General features: G+C 44.1%; 2 protein-coding genes across 2 annotated transcripts; one reads left to right on the top strand and one right to left on the bottom strand.

Moving 5' to 3' along the window:
- Window positions 1-1263: 1263 nt before the first annotated feature.
- LOC123449071 lies at window positions 1264-4882 on the top strand. The gene is made up of 4 exons (XM_045126159.1): window positions 1264-1648; window positions 2564-2613; window positions 2726-2778; window positions 4194-4882. Exons 1-4 carry the CDS (start codon window positions 1386-1388, stop codon window positions 4560-4562), a joined length of 735 nt encoding a protein of 244 aa, XP_044982094.1. The 5' UTR covers window positions 1264-1385; the 3' UTR covers window positions 4563-4882.
- Window positions 4883-5874: 992 nt separating this feature from the next.
- LOC123449061 (probable protein phosphatase 2C 71) lies at window positions 5875-20030 on the bottom strand. Its single transcript, XM_045126147.1, has 9 exons — window positions 19772-20030; window positions 19180-19682; window positions 11671-11732; window positions 11349-11418; window positions 10519-10606; window positions 6918-7087; window positions 6694-6837; window positions 6477-6605; window positions 5875-6394 (listed from the first exon to the last, which is right to left on the bottom strand). The coding sequence occupies exons 1-9, from the start codon at window positions 19938-19940 to the stop codon at window positions 6227-6229; spliced, it is 1503 nt and encodes a 500-aa protein (XP_044982082.1). The 5' UTR covers window positions 19941-20030; the 3' UTR covers window positions 5875-6226.
- Between the last annotated feature and the right edge of the window lie 916 nt (window positions 20031-20946).

The following is a 20946-nucleotide window of genomic DNA, read 5'->3' as shown; positions in this document are numbered from 1 at the left end:
GGTCATGTTACGAACCTTTGAGGGAAATTTTCGCAACTTAGGTCATGTTGCTGGAATAGTTCCCAACAGAGATCATGTAGCAATGAATGGATAAGAAGGCAAGGACTAAAAAGATAAGGTTGCACCTAGCATGGCACGTGGCTGACGTACAAGGCGGTGGATGCTTTGTGTGTGATCTGCCGGCGGGAGGAGAACGTTTTCCTTAGAAAATCATCATGTATTCAAAACATAGAAAAAAATGTTCATGAAATCATCAAATATTCAGGAATTCAAAAAAAGGTCAGGAAATCATAAAATGTTCGTGGATTCAAACATTTTGATGATTTTGAAAATAATATTTGCATATTATAAATGAATTTAAAATTTTGACAAATATATTCTAAAAAATATACAGCGTTTCTTATATGAATTTGTTTTCTTCTTTCAATTAATTCAGGATTTTTCAAAATTCTAAATTTTAAATTTTTTGAGTTTTGGAAAAAATCTTGAAATCATAAAATGATTCGTAATTCAAAAAATGTGTCAGGAAATCATAAAATGTTCACAGACTCAAAAAATGTTGATGATTTTTAATAACCGTACCAATATTGTAAAAGAATTCAGAATTTCGAAAAAAATATTCAGAAAATATAAAACATTCATGATTTCGAAAATGATCATGTATTCAAAAGAGATCCGTGAATTCAAAGAAAATGTGTACAAAATTATAAAAAATGTTCACAGAATCACAAAAAAATGCGAAGTTCAAAATTTGTACTCCATTTTTAAAAAAGTTCATCGGTTCAAGAAATGTTCACTGTGTAAAAAACTGTCCATGCATTTCACAAAAAAGATAAATGGGCATCAATCGGCAAAATTTGATCACATGAACACCGCCGTCATCATCAACGAGGGTGGCAAAAAAGATAAGTGACAACATAATGGGCCACCATGTTAAAATAAAAAAAATAGGGAACGAGTATATGTTAGGGTATTGAGACATACTTATTTGGCTACGGCGCAATATTGTTGTTTCCTGTTGCAACGAATGGGCATATTTGCTAGTATCTTTTAAAGAAAAAAACAAGAATCTAGAGCCATATAATACTGTAGAGGTCGCCTTTTCGGTGTAAAACCGAAATTACCGATTAGAGGAGGCCCTTTTTTAGGCCTCCCTACCACCACTTTCTAGGGGGAGGTCATGTTCTGCATTTCACCGGTCCAGCCCACCACCGGTCCTCGTCCAACATCAAGTCTACCACACGCCCACAGGCCCACGAGCCCACACGTCCCGATCCCCCCCGAAGCTGGCGGCGGCTGGCTGTGGCACGCGACGCGAGCACCACGGCCGGCGGCCATGCCCAATAGCCCCTGAAGGCCGCCGCCGTCTCCGACGTGCCCACGCGATGCTTCCGGCTCTGAGACCTCGCCTCCGCCTCCCGCTCGCACACCTCTGCCGCCGCCTCTCCTCGTCCTCTGCCGGCGAGGGAGCTCCCCCCGTCGCCCCCACGGACGCTGCGTCGGTGGCCGCGGGGAAGGCGCGGGAGGCGCATGCGGCGCGGATGGAGGCGTACAAGAAGGTGCAGGAGTTCGACTGGTCCAGCGGCGCTGATTGGAAGACGGCCGCCAACATCCTCTTCACGGTGCCCCCCAAGCGCAAGGAGTTCGGGTGAGCATTATTACGCAGTAACCGTAGTAGTACATAACTAGTGATTTCTAGGGGAGATGGGTTAGCCGGGACACGCATTGTTCGGGGGAAAGCTGAGGCGAATAGCTCATCTCGTTGCAAAGTTATCACCATACACCAGTAGGATTGATATATGATATGGGAATGGGATAATGGGATGGGAATACCTTGATAGTATTTGATATGTGGGATGATGGGAACGGGATAGGAATTCCTTTTCTGTGGCTCATGTCTGGTTGGTAGAATCTGTCATTTGAGTTCGGCATGGAACCTTGTCCGTGGAGCACAGATCATGGGAAAATCATGATGCATTTTCTTCTATTTTGTTTGCCTATAAATCATACCCTTCTGCCAGGAATTACCCACAAAGAAGATTTTCCTCTGTGAGAATCCTACTCCGCTAAATCCAAGCTCTGAGAGGATTTTTCTTTTCTCATACTTTAAATCTTCAAGTCCTGGAAACAGCCTCTTACAGAAATGTAGGGAAAGGCTGCGTACAATAGACCCAAAATGGTCGGACCCTTCCCCGGACCCTGCGCAAGCGGGAGCTACATGCACCGGGCTGCCCTTATATGTGACTTCTATTCGGTTTATGTTCACCAAATCATGCCTGAACTGAAGCTAGGAAAGTTCCCCATGTGTTATAAGGTCGTGGAAATACAAGTTGCATATTTCCTCAGAATGAGAAGGCGGGACTAACATCAATATTAGTATAGGAGGTCATAGTTTCTATCTCCGTGCTAATACAAAACGTGTGAAATCTAGAATGCCCTTACAAAATTGAGGAGCATTCTATCTGTAACATTTTCTTGGAATGCTGGTTTTGGAGATGATTTCTATTACAAACATATCCCGAATGGCAGCCTTTTTTAATTTTATAATTCTTTTGTATTTCAGGCTTGACTTCCACCTTGTACAGCTCTTCTTTGTTTGCATGCCCTCACTAGGTTTGTTTCATGATAAACTCCATTCTTTTCTGATATGTAAGCTTTGAATGCCAGATGTGAAATTGTGAGTTCTTTTCTATGTTTACATTGTGGCTTTTGTTTTGGTGTGCAGCTGTCTATTTGGTAGCCATGTATGCGCGAAGTGAGATCAAAAGGATGGAAGCGGTAACATGCTGTGATTCCCTCATACTGCACAATTTCGTTTGGAACAAAAGATCTCTGAAATAATTTGAATCTTGTAAAACGGTGGGCGTAAAAATATGACCTCCTGATATCTTGTTATTTGGCCAACATTATGCTGCAACTTGTTTTCATATATCAATGCTAGTCAACCAATGCTGCTTACCGATCCGTTGGAGCTACTAGGTGAAAAAGTTTGACTTGTATGACATTGGCTCTTAAGCCAATTACTCTTAGTCATGATCATCCAGCCTTCTAAATACGTCCTTGGGTTAAGTGTAGCCATGCTGTCAAATTTGTTAAAGCTCTGATGAAGTTTTAACCTAAATGCACATACCATGGAACCTGTTAGGGCAGTTTAAATTGTTAGTTGATGTATTGTGGACTCTCCATAGAGGGCAGTTTAAATTGTTAGTTGATGTATTGTGGCGCAGTGGTGAAGTACTCCCCACTTGTGCCAAGAGGTCCTCGGTTCGAACCAGCCTCTCTGCATTGCACTGTAGCAGGGGTAAGACTAGGTTCCTATAATCCCTCCCCAGACCCCACATTGTGTGGGAGCTTCTATGCACTGGGTCTCTCCTTTATGTATCGTGGACTCTCCAAACTATTGAAGTGGGACAGTTCATATAGTGATCAATCTGGGCAAGATATGTTATTTATGTGCCAAGGCACATGTAGCACATTTTTCAATCACATTAGTTATTGAACCATTTTATTAGTAGATCCTACAAGTATATGCTCTATTTTTGGGTTCTGTTTCTACACTATGAACACAGCAACCTCGTTACTTTTCACTTAATTTTTTTGCACTCTACTATTTATGCTATCAGTTACTGGCTAAAAACATTTGCGTTCCCTAATGCTACATGCTTACAAGACTAATTACTTTGTTGAATTGAGATTTTGCTCGACATATCTGCAAATTCATGATAGATTTCAATGTTTCCGCAAAATAGTAGTAAGTGATTGGTGAGCAGTCCCTTTCCAATCCCAACTGTTGGTAGGAAATCAGGTTGTTGGTACGACCTTAAGGCAAACGGACCATCACCATCAATTGGTTTGTTCACTGGGAAGATTATGTGCTATACAGAGGATATTGACCTTAAACAGTTACAGCTTTCTCAAGAATGTCATAGTTCCTATTCTGAAATTATACTTGAAGTATCGAGTTGTACAAACTGTTGATAATCTCAAAGTTGCACATTTGCTCTCGAATTCCTTATATTTCAACATGAGATTGTAATTTATATGTGGAACCATCGCGGTGTTCTAGTAAAACTAAAATTTGCATAACTCCAGACATTCCACATGTTACTCTGGCACTTGATAGATTCTTGTAATGATATGAAAGGCATATTCAATAAACATTTACCGATGGAGTTTTATGTCGCCTGTTTCAGGAAGCAGAAGTAAAAAGGAAAAAAATCGAGGAAGTAGAGAAACAGAAACAACTCGAGGCTGACTCTGTTAAGGAGGATGCTGATTCAAAGCTGGCAACAGTTTTAGTCAGGTTAGATACACTAGAGGGTGTCGTTAAGGAAATTGCAGATGACAAAATGAGAAGTTCTGCCCTTACCAAAGAGGATCTGAAGAAAGGTGAGACGTCATCTCCTGATAAGGCCTCTGCTTCAAAAAGCGATGCAAATGATAGCCAGCTAGCGTCTGTCAAGATCAAGGACATCAAGGATGGTACGAATGCTCCACCAGATGCGACACAACAGGACACTAAACGGGACAGAGGCAAGACAAATGGTGAGTCATATAGTTGATAAACCACACTGTTTTGGGGTGCTTGTAGTTATGCTTTGAAACGTCTTGTAGCCATCATTACATTTTCAGTCTGTTGATCATGCAAAGGGCTAGATCAGTTAGCACCTTCTCTTTTTGAGGGAGAACAGTTAGTGCCTTTTCTTTTCAAGGGAGATCAGTTAGCACTTAGAAGTCATGGTTATGTTGATCCATTTGCCGAAAATGGTGGGAGCTTTGCTCCAGGTTGGTGTATACCCTCTCTGTCAACGATAGACTAAAAACAACTCATAAAGTAACCTAATCCCGAGGCTAAAGTTTTATTTGAATTTCATTTTTCGAAGGTGCAAGTTTCAAACCTAGGAAAATAATTGTACGCGTACCCATTTTTCGGATTGGCCAAACCATGTTTATTGGTTGGTAGATTAGCGTAGGTCAACCGCCTTGTGGTTCCAGGTTATACACTGGATCATCATAACTACATTTGATTTTCGCGCTCAACCAGAATTTGTAAGATATGATAATTCCTTTTTTTTTACTGATGTATAATTGTCTCTGGTGGTAACCGTAAAGTACCTAACTTCGGGTCTTACCTCTGAAATACATATATATGGTTGGTGTTGAGCCAGAATTCCTTGTATCATCTGTCATTATTGTCGTTTTGATTACCATACCATGCTATGGGCACTCTGGTCTATATATATTTCTGTAGGAGGCCAACGAGTTTAATTTGTAGGAAGGAGTGTAATACTTGTTGAAAAACTTTCATTTGCCTACTTTTCCTTCGAGTACGATATTTTATTCTAATTTTGAAAATAAATATAACTAATAAAATGTGAGTTATATGCCATAAAAGTTATACCACTTAAAACCTCTTTCAGATATGAATTCGATGGTATAAATGTTGTTGCATATAGTTTATACTTTGTTAGTCAAATCAAGGCTAAGAATTAGCCTCAAAATTCGTTGAGACCTTGTATTCTTGGATGGAGACAGCCTTTTCTTTCTTTCTAGAACTAGATTCATAGTGGAAAAGGTTTATCATCACTAATAGAATACAACAACCTTCGGTTTACACTGATTTAGGAGATTAGCGACCACATCCACTATGACCACGCCAACTTGGGCTCAGTTTGCCTGACAAGGTCTCGAGTCTCGACCATGTCGAACACCTCCATAGTCCAACCAATTCCCTAGGGCTTCTACCCCATCCACAAGTGCTTAAGGAGTCGGCGAGTAGCCGACCAATTCCCTTGGGTTACAATTGACAGTGTGGAGACCTACCAGTAACAACTTGAAGCCACGAATGTCCGATCATGTGTTGCTCGTGAAATGTTACAATTCAAATGCATGGTTATATTTCAACTTGCCTGGATGGCTTACGATTAAGAGCACATCATTACATTTTCATGAATCATATTTCTACAGCCCAAAATTTACACACAACACCAACACCAATCATAAATTTAGACCACTTACTTACATATGCGAACTGTGCCTTGCTCATCAGACCAGACCAGGTGTGTGTCATACCATGTCCTTGAATTAGACTACTTACACAGGCAAACTTCGCCATCCACACATCGCGCAAATTCTGAACTACCGGCGCAACGCTTTCCCAGATAGTGCGTGCAGCTGCCTGCGACCAAAATATTAGCTTGTCACCTCGGGGGCCTTCTTTTATATCCTAAACTTCGGATCGCCGGACGATCGACACAACGACGGCTGTGTCATCGAGTTTGCCCCCACTGAAACCTAGGTAACCCGCCGCGACAGCAGAGTCCGAAAATGGGCTTCTCCCTGCTCCAGACCTCCCTACCTCATGTGCTCTAGCAGCGAGGTGCTGGGCCATCTCCTGCGAGTAGAGTAGTCAGTCGTTCCATAATTTAATCTTGAGACCAGATTCAGTTTTTTTAGAAAGCAAGTTGATGTTCTACCGCTGGTTTTAGATCTGCCTGCAAAGATTTCGAGATTATGGCTGCTGCTTCTTGCTCGTAGACATTGTCAAAAAGGCCATCGGTCGCTGTTATAATGACATCGCCTTCCTCTATCTCAATGACATAGTTCTGAAAACAGAGTGGAAGAAACAAGAGTCTTGATTTTTAATTATTCATATGGTGCGGGACTAGACTTGGTACAAAAAACAAAAATCACCTCTACAAGGGTTAAGGGATCAACCCCTTTCTCGATCTGATGTGGAAAATTGAAGCCATAAACCATTGGTTTTGTTTTTGCGTGTACTTCTCCATTCCTTATCACCAGAAACCCCGAGTCTCCAATATTTGATGCATGAAGGAGCTGTAACAATGATAGGTCCAATAAGTAAATATGACACAAGGAGAAATAAGAACTGAGACGGTCTTGATAAAATAGCAGACCTGGCCATCAAAGTGAGCAACTAAGACAGTCGAAGAACCAGGAGACCTTGCTTCTGCTGCAGCCTTGGAGAGAACTTGCTCAGGCGCAAGCTCACAGCCTCCTCCACTTTCCGCAATTACTTTTTTACAGCCATCCATTAGCTCTCTTGCATAAAGCCCTGCATTGATTCCTAAGTACAAATATTACAACAACAAAATTAGCACTGTGGCATGCCTATGAATAATCATGCGCACTACATTCCAAATACAACATTTGCTCGATGTCAGGTAAGAAAAACATGAGCTAAAGTCATGACGTTTATAGTTATCCTGAGATCTATGATGCAGTTCTTCTTAATGTTGCCGACAGTACAAACCTATATTGACAGTAATGCACCCTAACTTGAAGTCTTGAAGACCACATCTCAAGAAGAAAATTGTCTGCACATGTCTCGTGATAGAGGCTCTGAACAAAGGCTGGCATTTAGGAATTAGGACATTAATCCCCTAAAGAGTGATGATTCTACTTCTTGTACCCAGAGCCAAATTAAACCGAGTAAAACCTTTGGCTGGGAGTAGGTACAAATATAATGTGTTCAGTAGTGCACATCTTAAATCAATACTCATCCCTCAGATCCCGCCGTTTTCTACTTTTTCTGTTTCAACTTGTCAATCTACATATCTATCCACATATTTCTGAAGTATAAAAATAGTAAATATTTTTCCCTTACAAATAAGCATAAGGAATTGTAATCAATCGCATCTTATGAACTAATTATTACACAAACAAAATAATAAGAGGTAAGAGCACTCGAGGCGTGACGCATCTCTTAAGTCTATAGTTGATGCACACGTCATGCTTTGCTTTTCCAAGGAATTGAATTGTCATTTTGCAGCTCAATGGTCATTGTCTAACCCTTACAACTTGGTTCTTGTTATCATCCCGGCACTGGTGGTATTTGATCCATGTACCTTATTATAGCATTGGATGCAGACCAGACTAAATCGGTTCTGGATTTCAAACTAAATTGTCATAAGTACCTGCTTGCAGCAATATTTCGAGAGAACTTCACTCTTATTAAGCTTTCAGGGTCCAGAAAAATAAGATTTATGTTTTAAACCTAAATTATGCAGAAGGTGTTTCTTACTACAAAACAACATCCCTACCTTATATTTGTATATGTTAGTTACTTCCGCTAACCAAGCCATAGTATGGCTAACCAAGCTTTTTAACCTCATTTTTCGGGCAAACAAGATGCTAGAAGAATAGAGACGGACTATATTAGTACCAATCTTCAAGAACAAGAGGCATGTTAAGAGTTGTACTAATTATCGTGAAATTAAGCTGATGAGCCATATAATGAAGCTATGGGAGAGAGTCATTGGGCACTGCTTAAGAAGAATGACAAGCGTGACCAGATATCATTTTGGTTTCATGGCTGGGAGGTCGACCATGGAAGTCATTTTCTTGGTACGACAACTTATGGAGAGATACAGGGAGCAAAAGAAGGTCCTGCATATGGTGTTCATCGACTTGGAGAAGGCCTATATGATAACATACCGCGGACTGTCATGAGGCGGGCCTTGGAGAAACACAAAGTCTCAGCAAAGTACATTACCCTCATCAAGGACATGTACGATAATGTTGTGTCAAGTGTTCGAAAAAGTGATGACGATACGGATGACTTCCCGGTTAAAATAGGACTGCACCAGGGGTCAGCTTTGAGCCCTTATCTTTTTGCCTTCGTGATGGTATGGTCACAAGGGATATACAAGGAGATATCCCATGGTGTATGCTCTTTGCGGATGATGTGGTGCTAGTCGATGATAGTCGGATGGAGGTCAACAGGAAGTTAGAGCTTTGGAGACAAACCTTGGAATCGAAAGGTTTTAGACTTAGTAGAACTAAAACCGAGTACATGAGGTGCGGTTTCAGTACTACTAGGCATGAGGAGGAGGAAGAGGAGGTTAGTCTTGATGGGCAGGTGGTGCCTCAAAAGGACACCTTTCGATATTTGGGGTCAATGTTGCAGAAAGATGGGGATATCGACGAAGATGTGAACCATCCAATTAAAGTCGGATGGATGAAGTGGCGTCAAGCTTCTGGCATTCTCTGTGACAAGAGAGTGTCGCAAAAGCTAAAGGGAAAGTTCTATAGGACTACGGTTCGATCCACAATGTTGTATGGTGCTGAGTGTTGGCCGACGAATAGGCGACATGTGCAACAGTTATGTGTGGCGGAGATGCGCATGTTGAGATGGATGTGTGACCACACAAGGAAGGACCGAGTCCAAAATGATGATATACGAGATAGAGTTGGGCTAGCGCCGATTGAAGAAAAACTTGTCAAACATCGTCTGAGATGGTTTGTGCATATTCAACGCAGGCCTCTAGAAGTTCCAGTGCATAGCAAATGGCTAAAGCGTGCTGACAATGTCAAGAGAGGCCGGGGAGACAGAACTTGACATGGAAGGAGTCTGTAAAGAGAGATCCAAAGGACTGGAGTATCACCAAAGAACTAGCCATGGACAGAGGTGCGTGGAAGCTTGCTATCCATGTGTCAGAACCATGAGTTGGTTGCGATATCTTACGGGTTCCACCTCTAGCCTACCCCAACTTGTTCGGGACTAAAGGCTTTGTTGTTGTTGTTGTTGTAGTTACCTCCGCTGAACATCCACAGAAGGTAGAAGTAGCGACCAGTCAACCCCCGCCCCCCATATCGATACTTGTCTTTCCTAACAAATATGCATTCTACTGGCTAAGCAAGGTGCTCGTGCTACGGTACTAGAAAAAAAAAGATGGAGCATGGTTTAGTAAAGTAATATGTCCAAAAAATTAGACCACAAACTTGCCTGCCGACATGAAACATTATAAGTTAAAAGCTAAAGAAAGAAGCTTGTTGACATGAAAATGAGTGAAGGGATTGGGTGAGGGGTGAGGGGAGATGGCGTCCGGTAGGAGGCATAAGGATTCTGGCGGGGATCGCTTGCTGTTGTACGTGTAGGTTTGTATGGCCCCACTTTTCAGGCTTTGAGAAGGAATGTTGCTAAAGTTAACGGACAGCCACCAACAGTGAGTTAAGACTTATGATCAGTTATCTTATACTCCCTTTGTCCAGAAATATAACAACAACAACCAACCAAGCCTTTCAGTCCCAAACAAGTTGGGGTAGGCTAGAGTTGAAACCCATAAGATCTCGAAGCCAAGTCATGGCTCTGGAACGTGGATAGCTAACTTCCACGCACCCCTGTCCATGGCTAAGTCTTATATTTCTTCTCTCTGTCCAGAAATATAAGATGCAGAATTATATGGATTGAGCATGCAAGAATACAGTTATTGTATTTTTGTTGCAAAAGTTTTATGTCATATACTATGTTACTGATTTTAGGCAATTTATAATCGAAACTATAGTAAAAAATTATGCAATGGAGACTGTACAAGGTCAAGAGTGCCTGATATTTCTGGACAAAGGGGGTAACGAACTGCCTTTGAAAAGCAATCTAACATTAAGATTTAAGACTAGCATCACCAATTGAATGGGGGCATTTGGCGTCTAGAAGACCATCCATGATACATAAGGTTAAACTACAGAATCAAAACCAAAGAAAATGAACCTACTAACCTTCAAATGACCACTGACCAACTCCATCTGCCACACCAAACCAACCATTGTGTTCAATAAAATAAGCATCTTCTCCACCTGTCGCTACCTGGGAAAATTATACAGATATCACAGCCAAAGCGTCAGTGGGAGCTTGGAGTATGATGGCTCATGACAGAGGTAATAAAATATATGTCCTTGGTAGCACTGGCTGCCACATGGGCAGTTCTAGAGGGTGGGCCAGGTGAGCCCAGCCAGAAATTTTCAGATAAATTCAAGACCAGATCTACAGTGTGCAGACTACAAACAATCAGAAGGTAGCCCAGGAAACTTTTGCAGTGTGCACACCCTGTACAAAATTCCTAGCTATGCCCCTGCACTGCCACTGAACTGCATATATTGCCATGGATAAATAAATGTACTATGATGCAACTTTTGTACATTCTATGAGAACTGCAAAGTTCATAGTATTAAGCCACTTATTTCCTCCAGACACAATTTTGTCGAGGTGGGATACATAATACAACACATCTTCATTTTCAACCAGAAAATTTTATTTATATAACTGGTGAAAATAATCGTGTAAGAAGATCAAAATGTTCCCATAATATTATTTACAATTTTCTACGTGCTATTATAAAAGTTACTGGTCAATTTGGGTATCCTGTAGAAAACAACCACCTTTTGTGATAAACTGAAGTATTGCAAAGACAAGTATGCACAATGTGGAATCAACCGATGTCGCATATTTGAGCAATTGGCGTTGTAAATTAGTGAAATCCTGTTTCTCAAAAGAATAAGTGAAATTGCTTCTGCCATTAAAAAAATGCAGATGCAGGACAGTTATTTACCTTAGAAGGATGAGGCAAGATTGCAGCACCTGACGTCAACAAAAGCGCTGATGAGGCTACTGGAACAGTCCTATATATGAATATTGAACATGACAGAATGATTAAATCATTCGTTAAGATTGTGTTTAAGGTTTAAATACGGCAAAAGCCATAGCATAGGTTTTGGTTACAGAGATGCATAACTATGTGAAGACAATATATGCCGAATTCATCTTTGCAAGCAATAGCAGCACACATCGATTATATGGAAAAGATGATGCTGACCACCTATGGTTTGAAAACTGAAATACTTGAAATAAAAGTTAGATGAAGAAAGTCATACCTATCAGAACTCTTCACTTCTGAAGTGTTCTTTTCACAATCCACATTGTTGTGAACTTCTCCCTATATTGTGAAAAAAGGAGCAATGGTTAGCCGCTAACCTGCATGTATCCAACTAAATACCACAAAGAGGTATCTAATTCACAGCGTAAGTTCTACGCCCCCAAACAAGAAGTACACGTCTTGCTCAAAAGGTTATTTCCACTTTACACTTTAGTATCCAGATCATAGTTTCAAGGTGTATGTTTGCATCACATCAACTGGTACTGGTATGTATGCATTTCATGTGTTAATTTCTGACACAGGCAGTGTTCTTTAGTATAAGATGTGGTCCGTAAGAATATATGGTAAAGGACATGCCCATTTTGCACTTAAATTTCCAGACCAAAGTTTAATGGAGTATGTGTGCGTCACTTCATCTGATATACCTATCTCATATGTTGACTTCATAGAAAGACAGTGTTTATTGTTGAAATTTGGAGGTGGGCCTTAGGCCCACTAGAGAATTTCAGAAAAATCTAAAGGGCCCATGTAGGTGGTGGCATGGCAAGGTGGTGGGAGTTTAGTCCCACCCCGCTAGTGGAGGAGAGTTTGGACCCCTTTATAAGGGTCTCTCTTCCACATGCTATTGGAGAGTGAGAAGAGAAGGTGCCCTCGCGCACTCCTCCTCCGCCGCCCGCCTCGCCACGCCACGCCTCGTCACGACGCGCCGCGGGTTGCGGGAATGAGCCGAGCCGAGCTCGACGTCGGATCGTGATCGTTACCGACTCGGACTCTTCCACCCAGCCGTCTTTATAAGCACGCGATCCGAGACGTCACATCTGCCTCACGCGTTCGTTCCTTGAACTGCTGCTGCCGCCGGCGACTCCGTCCCGTTTACCGCGTACACGGTCGACGGGAGAGCAGGCCTCCGAAACCTCGCCTCTCCGGTTCCTGTACGGGAGAGGGGCGATTAGGTTTTTGGGGAGCGATCACGCGACTGCTCGCCTCCGTCCGTCTGCTTCGTCTACGTCCGCGTCGCCCTCGTCATCGCCATGTCTTCACCAAGCGAAGCTGATCGTCTCCGCGAGGAAGCCGAAAAGAAGACGGCAGAGGATACTGCCTCTGCCGCCGCCGCCGCTGCTGCTGCTACGGCCAACTGGCCGATTGGAGGGTATGACTCGTTTATCCTCTTGTTCGTATTTATTCTAGCAGTACTACTTGTTTGCATAGATGTATCCACTATATGCGTAGTATGTGCTAGGTTAGCTCAACATCAGTATGTCATTAGTCTAGTCAATGCCATGCTAGTTATTATTTTGTGGATTAATCTACTCGGAAAATTGCCTATTTACTCAACAATCCAAAAACCTAATGTCTGTAGGAATTTTTCGAGTAATGGTTTTGCTGCTGCACTGAAACCGGATAAGTTTACCGGTACTTTTTTCAAGCGTTGGCAAACGAGAACCACCTTATGGCTCACGGCTATGAACGTGTTCTGGGTAGCCGGTGTCACTCCTACGGAAACTATCACTCCTGAACAGGAGAAGATGTTTAAGGAGGCCACCGTCCTATTCCTTGGAGCAGTCATTAGCGTGATCGGAGATAAGCTGGTTGATGCATATTTACATATGCATGTTGCCAAGGACTTGTGGGAGGCGCTCGAATCTAAATTCGGGGCCACCGATGCTGGGAGTGAGATGTATGTTATGGAGCAGTTCCACGATTACAAGATGGTTGACAACCGTTCTGTATTGGAACAAGCTCATGAGATAATATGCATAGCTAAGGAACTTGAGGTTCTTAAGTGCAATTTGCCGGGCAAGTTTGTCGCGGGCTGTATAATTGCTAAGCTCCCTAATTCCTGGAGGAACTTTGCTACTACTCTGAAACATCAGAGGCGTGAGTTCTCAGTAGAGGACATCATCGGCCATCTGAGTGTTGAGCAGAACTCGAGAGCAAAGGACTCCAATGGAAAAGCGGTGGAAAGCTCTTCTGCTGCCAATATGGTACATCAGAGGAACTTCAATTCTCACAAGCCCAAGGGAAAGAACTCTGTCCAACAGAATACCGACTTCAAGAAGAAGGGGAAGAAGCCCTTCAAGAAGAATAAGAAGGGAGATGGCTGCTATACTTGTGGTTCAGAGGAACATTGGGCGAACAAATGCCCAAACAAGTACAAGAAGCCGGCGCAGGACTCCAAGTCTGCAAACATGATTGTGGGCAACAATGAAAGTGGTGCATCTGGGTACGGTAATTTACTTACTGTATTTACAGTTTGTCAGTCCACCGATTGGTGGGTGGACACAGGTGCAAATATTCATGTGTGTGCTGACTTGTCATTGTTCTCTTCTTATCAGGCCACCGGTCGCGGGTCCGTATTGATGGGGAATGGCGCGAGTGCTTCTGTTCTTGGTGTTGGCACGGTCGATCTGAAGTTTACTTCGGGAAGGATCGTGCAGCTGAAGAACGTGCAGCATGTCCCCGCCATCAAGAAGAATCTCGTTAGTGGCTCCCTTCTGTGTAGAGAAGGGTTTAAGTTGGTGTTCGAGTCTAATAAAGTAGTAGTTACGAAATATGGACTTTTCGTTGGAAAAGGTTATGAATGCGGAGGTCTGTTCCGCCTTTCTCTAGCAGATTTTTGTAATAAAGTCGTGAACAATATTCATTCGAGTGTTAATGAATCTGAAGTTTGGCATTCACGTCTTTGTCACATAAGTTTCGGTGTTATGTCGCGGCTAGCAAAACTGAATTTAATCCCAACTTTCACTTTAGCCAAAGGTTCTAAGTGCCACTCGTGTGTGCAAGCAAAGCAACCTCGCAAGCCTCACAAGGCTGCAGAGGAGAGACACTTGGCACCATTAGAACTCATACATTCTGATCTTTGTGAGATGAATGGTGTGTTGACTAAAGGTGGAAAGAAATACTTCATGACATTGATAGATGATTCCACTAGATTTTGCTATGTGTATCTGTTAAATACTAAAGATGAGGCTCTACACTACTTTAAAATCTATAAGGCAGAAGTTGAGAATCAACTTGAAAAGAAAATTAAACGAGTCCGGTCTGATCGTGGTGGAGAGTACTTCTCAAACGAATTTGATTCATTTTGTGCGGAACACGGCATTATTCATGAGAGGACGCCTCCCTATTCACCCCAGTCAAACGGGGTTGCCGAGCGGAAAAACCGTACTCTAACTGATTTGGTTAACGCCATGTTAGATACATCGGGTTTATCCAAGGCATGGTGGGGGGAGGCTATATTGACCGCGTGTCATGTCCTGAATAAAGTTCCTACAAAAGATAATGAGGTCACTCCCTACGAGGAGTGGTCGAAGAGAAGGACGACACTCTCGTACTTACGTACTTGGGGCTGCTTGGCGAAAGTCAATGTACCGATCCCCAAGAAGCGCAAGCTTGGACCAAAGACTGTGGATTGCGTTAATTTGGGATACGCTAAGAATAGCGTAGGCTATAGATTTCTAGTAGTGAAATCTGAGGTACCTGACGTGAAGGTCGGTACAATAATGGAGTCGAGGGATGCTACATTCTTTGAGGATATATTTCCCATGAGAGATATGCAAAGCACTTCTAGACAGGAATCTGAGATAACTCCTGAGCCTGCCATTCCTATGGAATATTATGAACAAACACATGATGAAAATCCTGAGGAGGATGACGAGGAAGCCCGTGGTAGGGGCAAGAGACAAAGGACTGCAAAGACCTTTGGTGATGATTTCTTCGTATACCTCGTGGATGATAATCCCACTTCTATTTCAGAAGCGTATGCTTCTCCAGATGCTGATTACTGGAAAGCTGCTGTCCGTAGCGAGATGGACTCCATCATGGCTAACGGGACATGGGAAATCACTGATCGTCCCTATGGTTGCAAACCATTGGGATGCAAGTGGGTGTTCAAAAAGAAGCTTAGGCCCGACGGTACAATTGAAAAGTACAAGGCTAGGCTTGTGGCCAAGGGCTATGCCCAGAAAGAAGAGGAAGATTTCTTCGATACTTATTCACCTGTGGCTAGACTGACCACCATTAGAGTACTACTCTCATTGGCGGCCTCTCATGGTCTTCTCGTTCATCAAATGGACGTTAAGACGGCTTTCCTGAATGGAGAGCTAAATGAGGAAATCTATATGCAACAGCCAGATGGCTTTGTGATAGAAGGTCAGGAAGGAAAGGTGTGTAAGTTGCTGAAATCTTTATATGGTCTGAGACAAGCACCTAAGCAATGGCATGAGAAGTTTAATACAACTCTGACATCTGTTGGCTTCGTTGTTAATGAAGCTGACAAATGTGTATACTATCGCCATGGTGGGGGCGAAGGAGTTATATTGTGCTTGTATGTTGATGACATACTGATATTTGGAACCAACCTCAAAGTAATTGAGGAGGTTAAGTCCTTTCTGTCTCAAAACTTTGAGATGAAGGACCTTGGGGTGGCTGATGTTATCTTGAACATCAAGCTATTGAGAGATGATGAGGGTGGGATTACACTTCTGCAATCCCACTATGTTGACAAGATTTTGAGTCGCTTTGGATATTCAGACTGCAAGATTTGTCAAACACCATATGATCCTAGTGTGCTTATTCGAAAGTTTAAAGGCACAGCTATAGATCAATTGAGATTCTCTCAAATTATCGGTTCACTTATGTACCTAGCTAGCGCAACGAGGCCTGACATCGCGTTTGCTGTGAGCAAACTTAGCCGGTTTGTTGCAAACCCGGGCGAAGTTCATTGGCGTGCTGTTGAAAGAATTATGCGCTACTTGAAAGGTACTGTCAACCACGGGCTTCACTATACGGGATTCCCATCGGTACTTGAAGGGTATAGTGACGCGAATTGGATCTCTGATGCTGATGAGATGAAGGCCACTACTGGGTATATGTTTACTCTTGGGGGTGGTGCTGTTTCCTGGAAGTCTTGCAAGCAAACGATCTTAACAAGATCGACAATGGAAGCAGAATTAACAGCATTAGACACATCTGGTGTCGAAGCAGAATTTCTTCGAGATCTTTTGATGGACTTACCTGTGGTTGAGAAGCCAGTTCCGGCTATCCTTATGAACTGCGATAATCAGACGGTTATTGTTAAAGTGAAGAGTTCAAAGGACAATATGAAGTCCAACAAACATATAAGAATGAGATTGAAGTCTGTCAGACGTTTGAGAAACTCCGGAGTGATAGCGTTGGATTATATCCAAACGGCTAAGAATCTGGCAGATCCCTTTACTAAAGGGCTATCACGTGTTGTGATAGATAGTGCATCGAGGGAGATGGGTATGAGACCCACATGAGTTGCCATGGTAGTAACCTAACCTATATGATCGGAGATCCCGTGAAGTAGGACCTGGGAAAACAAGCCAGTGGTGAACTGAGGAGAGTAACTTTACTAACCCACTCCGTTGGAGATGCAATACTCTCGGATACTGTATGGTAGGATGACTACTGTCTTAATGTGTTCTAAAGCTTATATGTAAGCAAGATGCTGTCCTACAGAGCGATCTTTGGAGGAACACACCTATATGAGCTTGACTGCTGGTCACAGTCTATGAGATTTGGGTGATCTCTAGTAAACTCATGAATAGGCCAGGAGTGTGACTAATATGCTCCACCCGAGGGGTCACCTTCGGCAGCCTAGTACTAGTAAGACTTGTGGTGAAGCTCCTTTACGCCAAACTGACAATTCAAGGCATAGTCCATTGTTCAGTTGTGAAGGGGTGTAGCTACTTGTTCTAGGTGAAGCTCAACCTTAACAGGTCTTCACTGAAATGCTGGTATATTAAAACAGTGATTGGAACGAGGGAACACGATGTGCCCTTGAGATCTGGTGGGGGATTGTTGAAATTTGGAGGTGGGCCTTAGGCCCACTAGAGAATTTCAGAAAAATCTAAAGGGCCCATGTAGGTGGTGGCATGGCAAGGTGGTGGGAGTTTAGTCCCACCCCGCTAGTGGAGGAGAGTTTGGACCCCTTTATAAGGGTCTCTCTTCCACATGCTATTGGAGAGTGAGAAGAGAAGGTGCCCTCGCGCACTCCTCCTCCGCCGCCCGCCTCGCCACGCCACGCCTCGTCACGACGCGCCGCGGGTTGCGGGAATGAGCCGAGCCGAGCTCATACCTACGCGCTTATTTTTGCCGGTCAGGAACGGAGAATACGTAACGGACAAGGAAACGATCCGAGACGTCGGATCGTGATCGTTACCGACTCGGACTCTTCCACCCAGCCGTCTTTATAAGCACGCGATCGCCTACCCTAGCCGTCACGAAATCAGATCACATCTGCCTCACGCGTTCGTTCCTTGAACTGCTGCTGCCGCCGGCGACTCCGTCCCGTTTACCGCGTACACGGTCGACGGGAGAGCAGGCCTCCGAAACCTCGCCTCTCCGGTTCCTGTACGGGAGAGGGGCGATTAGGTTTTTGGGGAGCGATCACGCGACTGCTCGCCTCCGTCCGTCTGCTTCGTCTACGTCCGCGTCGCCCTCGTCATCGCCATGTCTTCACCAAGCGAAGCTGATCGTCTCCGCGAGGAAGCCGAAAAGAAGACGGCAGAGGATACTGCCTCTGCCGCCGCCGCCGCTGCTGCTGCTACGGCCAACTGGCCGATTGGAGGGTATGACTCGTTTATCCTCTTGTTCGTATTTATTCTAGCAGTACTACTTGTTTGCATAGATGTATCCACTATATGCGTAGTATGTGCTAGGTTAGCTCAACATCAGTATGTCATTAGTCTAGTCAATGCCATGCTAGTTATTATTTTGTGGATTAATCTACTCGGAAAATTGCCTATTTACTCAACATTTATTAACCCCTCTTTTCGGGTATGTAAGGCCCCCTCATATTTGGGCCAAATTTCGGTCATGAGTTTAATAACTAGCAAAACATAAGTGGCTATAAAGATTATACTATTGGATTCGTATTTGAAATCAGTTTCCAGTGTTATATTTTTTGTTATTACAACCCATATTTTATTTGTTAGATTCATGGTCAAAGTTTGACCGATAATATGATGGGCCTTAAATACCGGAACGGAGGGAGTAGTATAAGATGTGGTCCCTAAAAATTTATGGTCAATTAGACGAGGAGAGAGCGAAACAAAAATATCATGACCGCAACACACGAAATCAAGCATGATCCAGAACATCAACAGACGGGGAAAGCGATGGCACAACAACTGGTTCCCACAAAAATAAACATAAAAGGTTATGGTTTGTTCGAGAAAAGAAGATAAAAGTTTATGGTCCGTGATCACCCGAAACAGAAAACCAGGAGTATATATTCAACAAATGCTGAACGCATTTGTTCTGTTGGGGGTGTGTTCACAAGCTCAACAACCATAGCAGGTCTGGAAAAAGGATCATGAATGTGAACTACTTACAAACCTAGATGAGCTAATTGACAATGTTGCAAGCATCCCCACATGGAACAGAGCAAGGCTGAGAATGATGAGAACACTATCTATTCTATGGTACACAGCAAGTCAAGAAATCAGAGAGTAAATTGAGCGCACGGAGGAACGCATACCGCTGGTGGTGGGATGGTAGCTCCGGATTCCGTGGCCCCTTGGTCGTCGCCTCTAGAATCTGCACCCACGGCAGTGTCGAAATCTAGAGTGATAGCGCGTTCCGACGAAGCCCCCGCATCCGCATCCACCTCCTCCAAACCAGTCGGCGCCGCCGTGCCTGCTTCGACTGTCTCACTCTCCTCCAAGGCACCAAGCTCAAGACCATTGCCGTCAGTTTCGAGCTGGCAATCGGCCGGGGGAACTGCCCGTCCACTAACCAACCCGGCCTCCGCTTCAACACCGGCACTAGCGGAACTGACGGCCTGTTGGGGCGCCTCCGGCGAGGCCAGCGAAATCTCAGCGGCGTCAGCCGCCGCGTGTGGATTTGGCTCGTCGACCCGCAGCTCCGGCCGCGAGGCCGAGGCGTCCGCGTGCCCAGGGCCGGGGCCGGACGCCGTGGGCTCCGCCGGGTCTTTCACGGGCGGGCGCGCGAAGTGGAACACGACGCTCCCGTCCGCCAGCTCTGCGGCGGCCACGCCAGAGGAATCAAGCCGGAGCGAATCGAATCAGGCGCGCAAGGGGACGGGACATGGTTAATTGGTTACTGCTTACCGGTGGTGGAGTGGAGCTCGGGGACGGCGCGGCACGGGGATGCGACGGCCGCGGCGACCTGGGGGCGCGGCGGGCTCCGGCGGCAGGGCATGGGCAGCGGCGGGGGCTTCGGGGAGAGCTTGCCGGGGCGCAGGTCCAGCAAGCCCCCCGCGAGCGGCAGCTCCGCCATGGCTCAGCTCACCTTCAACTGTTGCTGAACTCAAGTGTGAGGCGGAGGTGTGAGCGTGATTCGAGCTGTAGATTAGCTTCAGCCAAGAAAAGGACTGTAATGGCGGCTCTTAGGACAGGCTGTGCCGGTGCTTCATTTTAGGCACCGGAGGGTTTTTGTTTTTCGGCTTTGCTAAAAATCAGCCAAGTCTCGGTCGATATTAAAATCCATTGATTTTTGCATTGAGATTCATGCAAATAATATTTTTTCAGTTTTTTTTCTTCTTGCATACTCCCTTCGTCTGGAAATACTTTTCATAGGAATGGATGGATCTTAAAATACATCAATTTTTATTCATTTGTGCGACAAGTAATTCCGGACGGAGGGAGTACTATACTACTTGACTGAGTCTTAGTCGACTGAGACCTAGACACACCTTTTGTTTTTTTATCTTTTTTGTGAGAGAGAAAAGGCACGGAGGTGATGGACGGCTCAAGGCTTGTTTTTTTTTCTCTTTTGAGATAATGGCTCGAGGTTATTTTTTTAGGGAAAGCCAAAGCTTTATTGATGATAATTCACATGAGGTGAGATACATCTGGGATCATGCGGGTTGGCCAGCCAAATGTAGCGCCCTGGGTCCGAGACTAAGAGAGTGTTTAGCTAAACTGTGTGTCTCGCCATTGACGGCCCGCTCTTTAAAAATAAAATTACAGCGGGAATTAACAGCTCCAAGTTTAATTTCTGATATGATGGAGCCATATCGTCCCTCGTTGCACAGTTTGATATCATTCACCACCTGCTTGCAATCCGAAGAGATAACAAAATCATGGAGCAGGAGATCCTCCGCAAGGGCCAACACCTCTCTGCAAGCGATCACTTGAAGCATAGCTGGATCGATCTGGCCATCAATAACTAGAGCCGAACTGCCAAGAAAGTTGCCAGCTTCGTCGCGGCAAACGGCGGCACAAGAACCACCACGGGTTCCGTAGCACAGCTCCATCCGTGTCTATTTTAGCTTATCCCGATG

Source organism: Hordeum vulgare, chromosome 1H, assembly GCF_904849725.1.
Source record: "Hordeum vulgare subsp. vulgare chromosome 1H, MorexV3_pseudomolecules_assembly, whole genome shotgun sequence".
NCBI lineage: Eukaryota > Viridiplantae > Streptophyta > Magnoliopsida > Poales > Poaceae > Hordeum > Hordeum vulgare.
Note: the sequence above shows the minus strand (reverse complement) of the source record. Positions and strands in the feature narration are given on the sequence as shown.

Coding starts and splice junctions, on each gene's coding strand:
- LOC123449071 (XM_045126159.1), top strand. CDS start 1,386: ATGCTTCCGGCTCTGAGACCTCGCCTCCGCCTCCCGCTCGCACACCTC. Junction 2,614..2,725: donor TGTTTGCATGCCCTCACTAG/GTTTGTTTCATG, acceptor TTTGGTGTGCAG/CTGTCTATTTGGTAGCCATG. Junction 2,779..4,193: donor AGATCAAAAGGATGGAAGCG/GTAACATGCTGT, acceptor CGCCTGTTTCAG/GAAGCAGAAGTAAAAAGGAA.
- LOC123449061 (XM_045126147.1), bottom strand. CDS start 19,940: ATGGCGGAGCTGCCGCTCGCGGGGGGCTTGCTGGACCTGCGCCCCGGC. Junction 10,607..11,348: donor TCTTGCCTCATCCTTCTAAG/GTAAATAACTGT, acceptor TAATTTTCCCAG/GTAGCGACAGGTGGAGAAGA. Junction 7,088..10,518: donor TGGTCAGTGGTCATTTGAAG/GTTAGTAGGTTC, acceptor ATTTGTACTTAG/GAATCAATGCAGGGCTTTAT.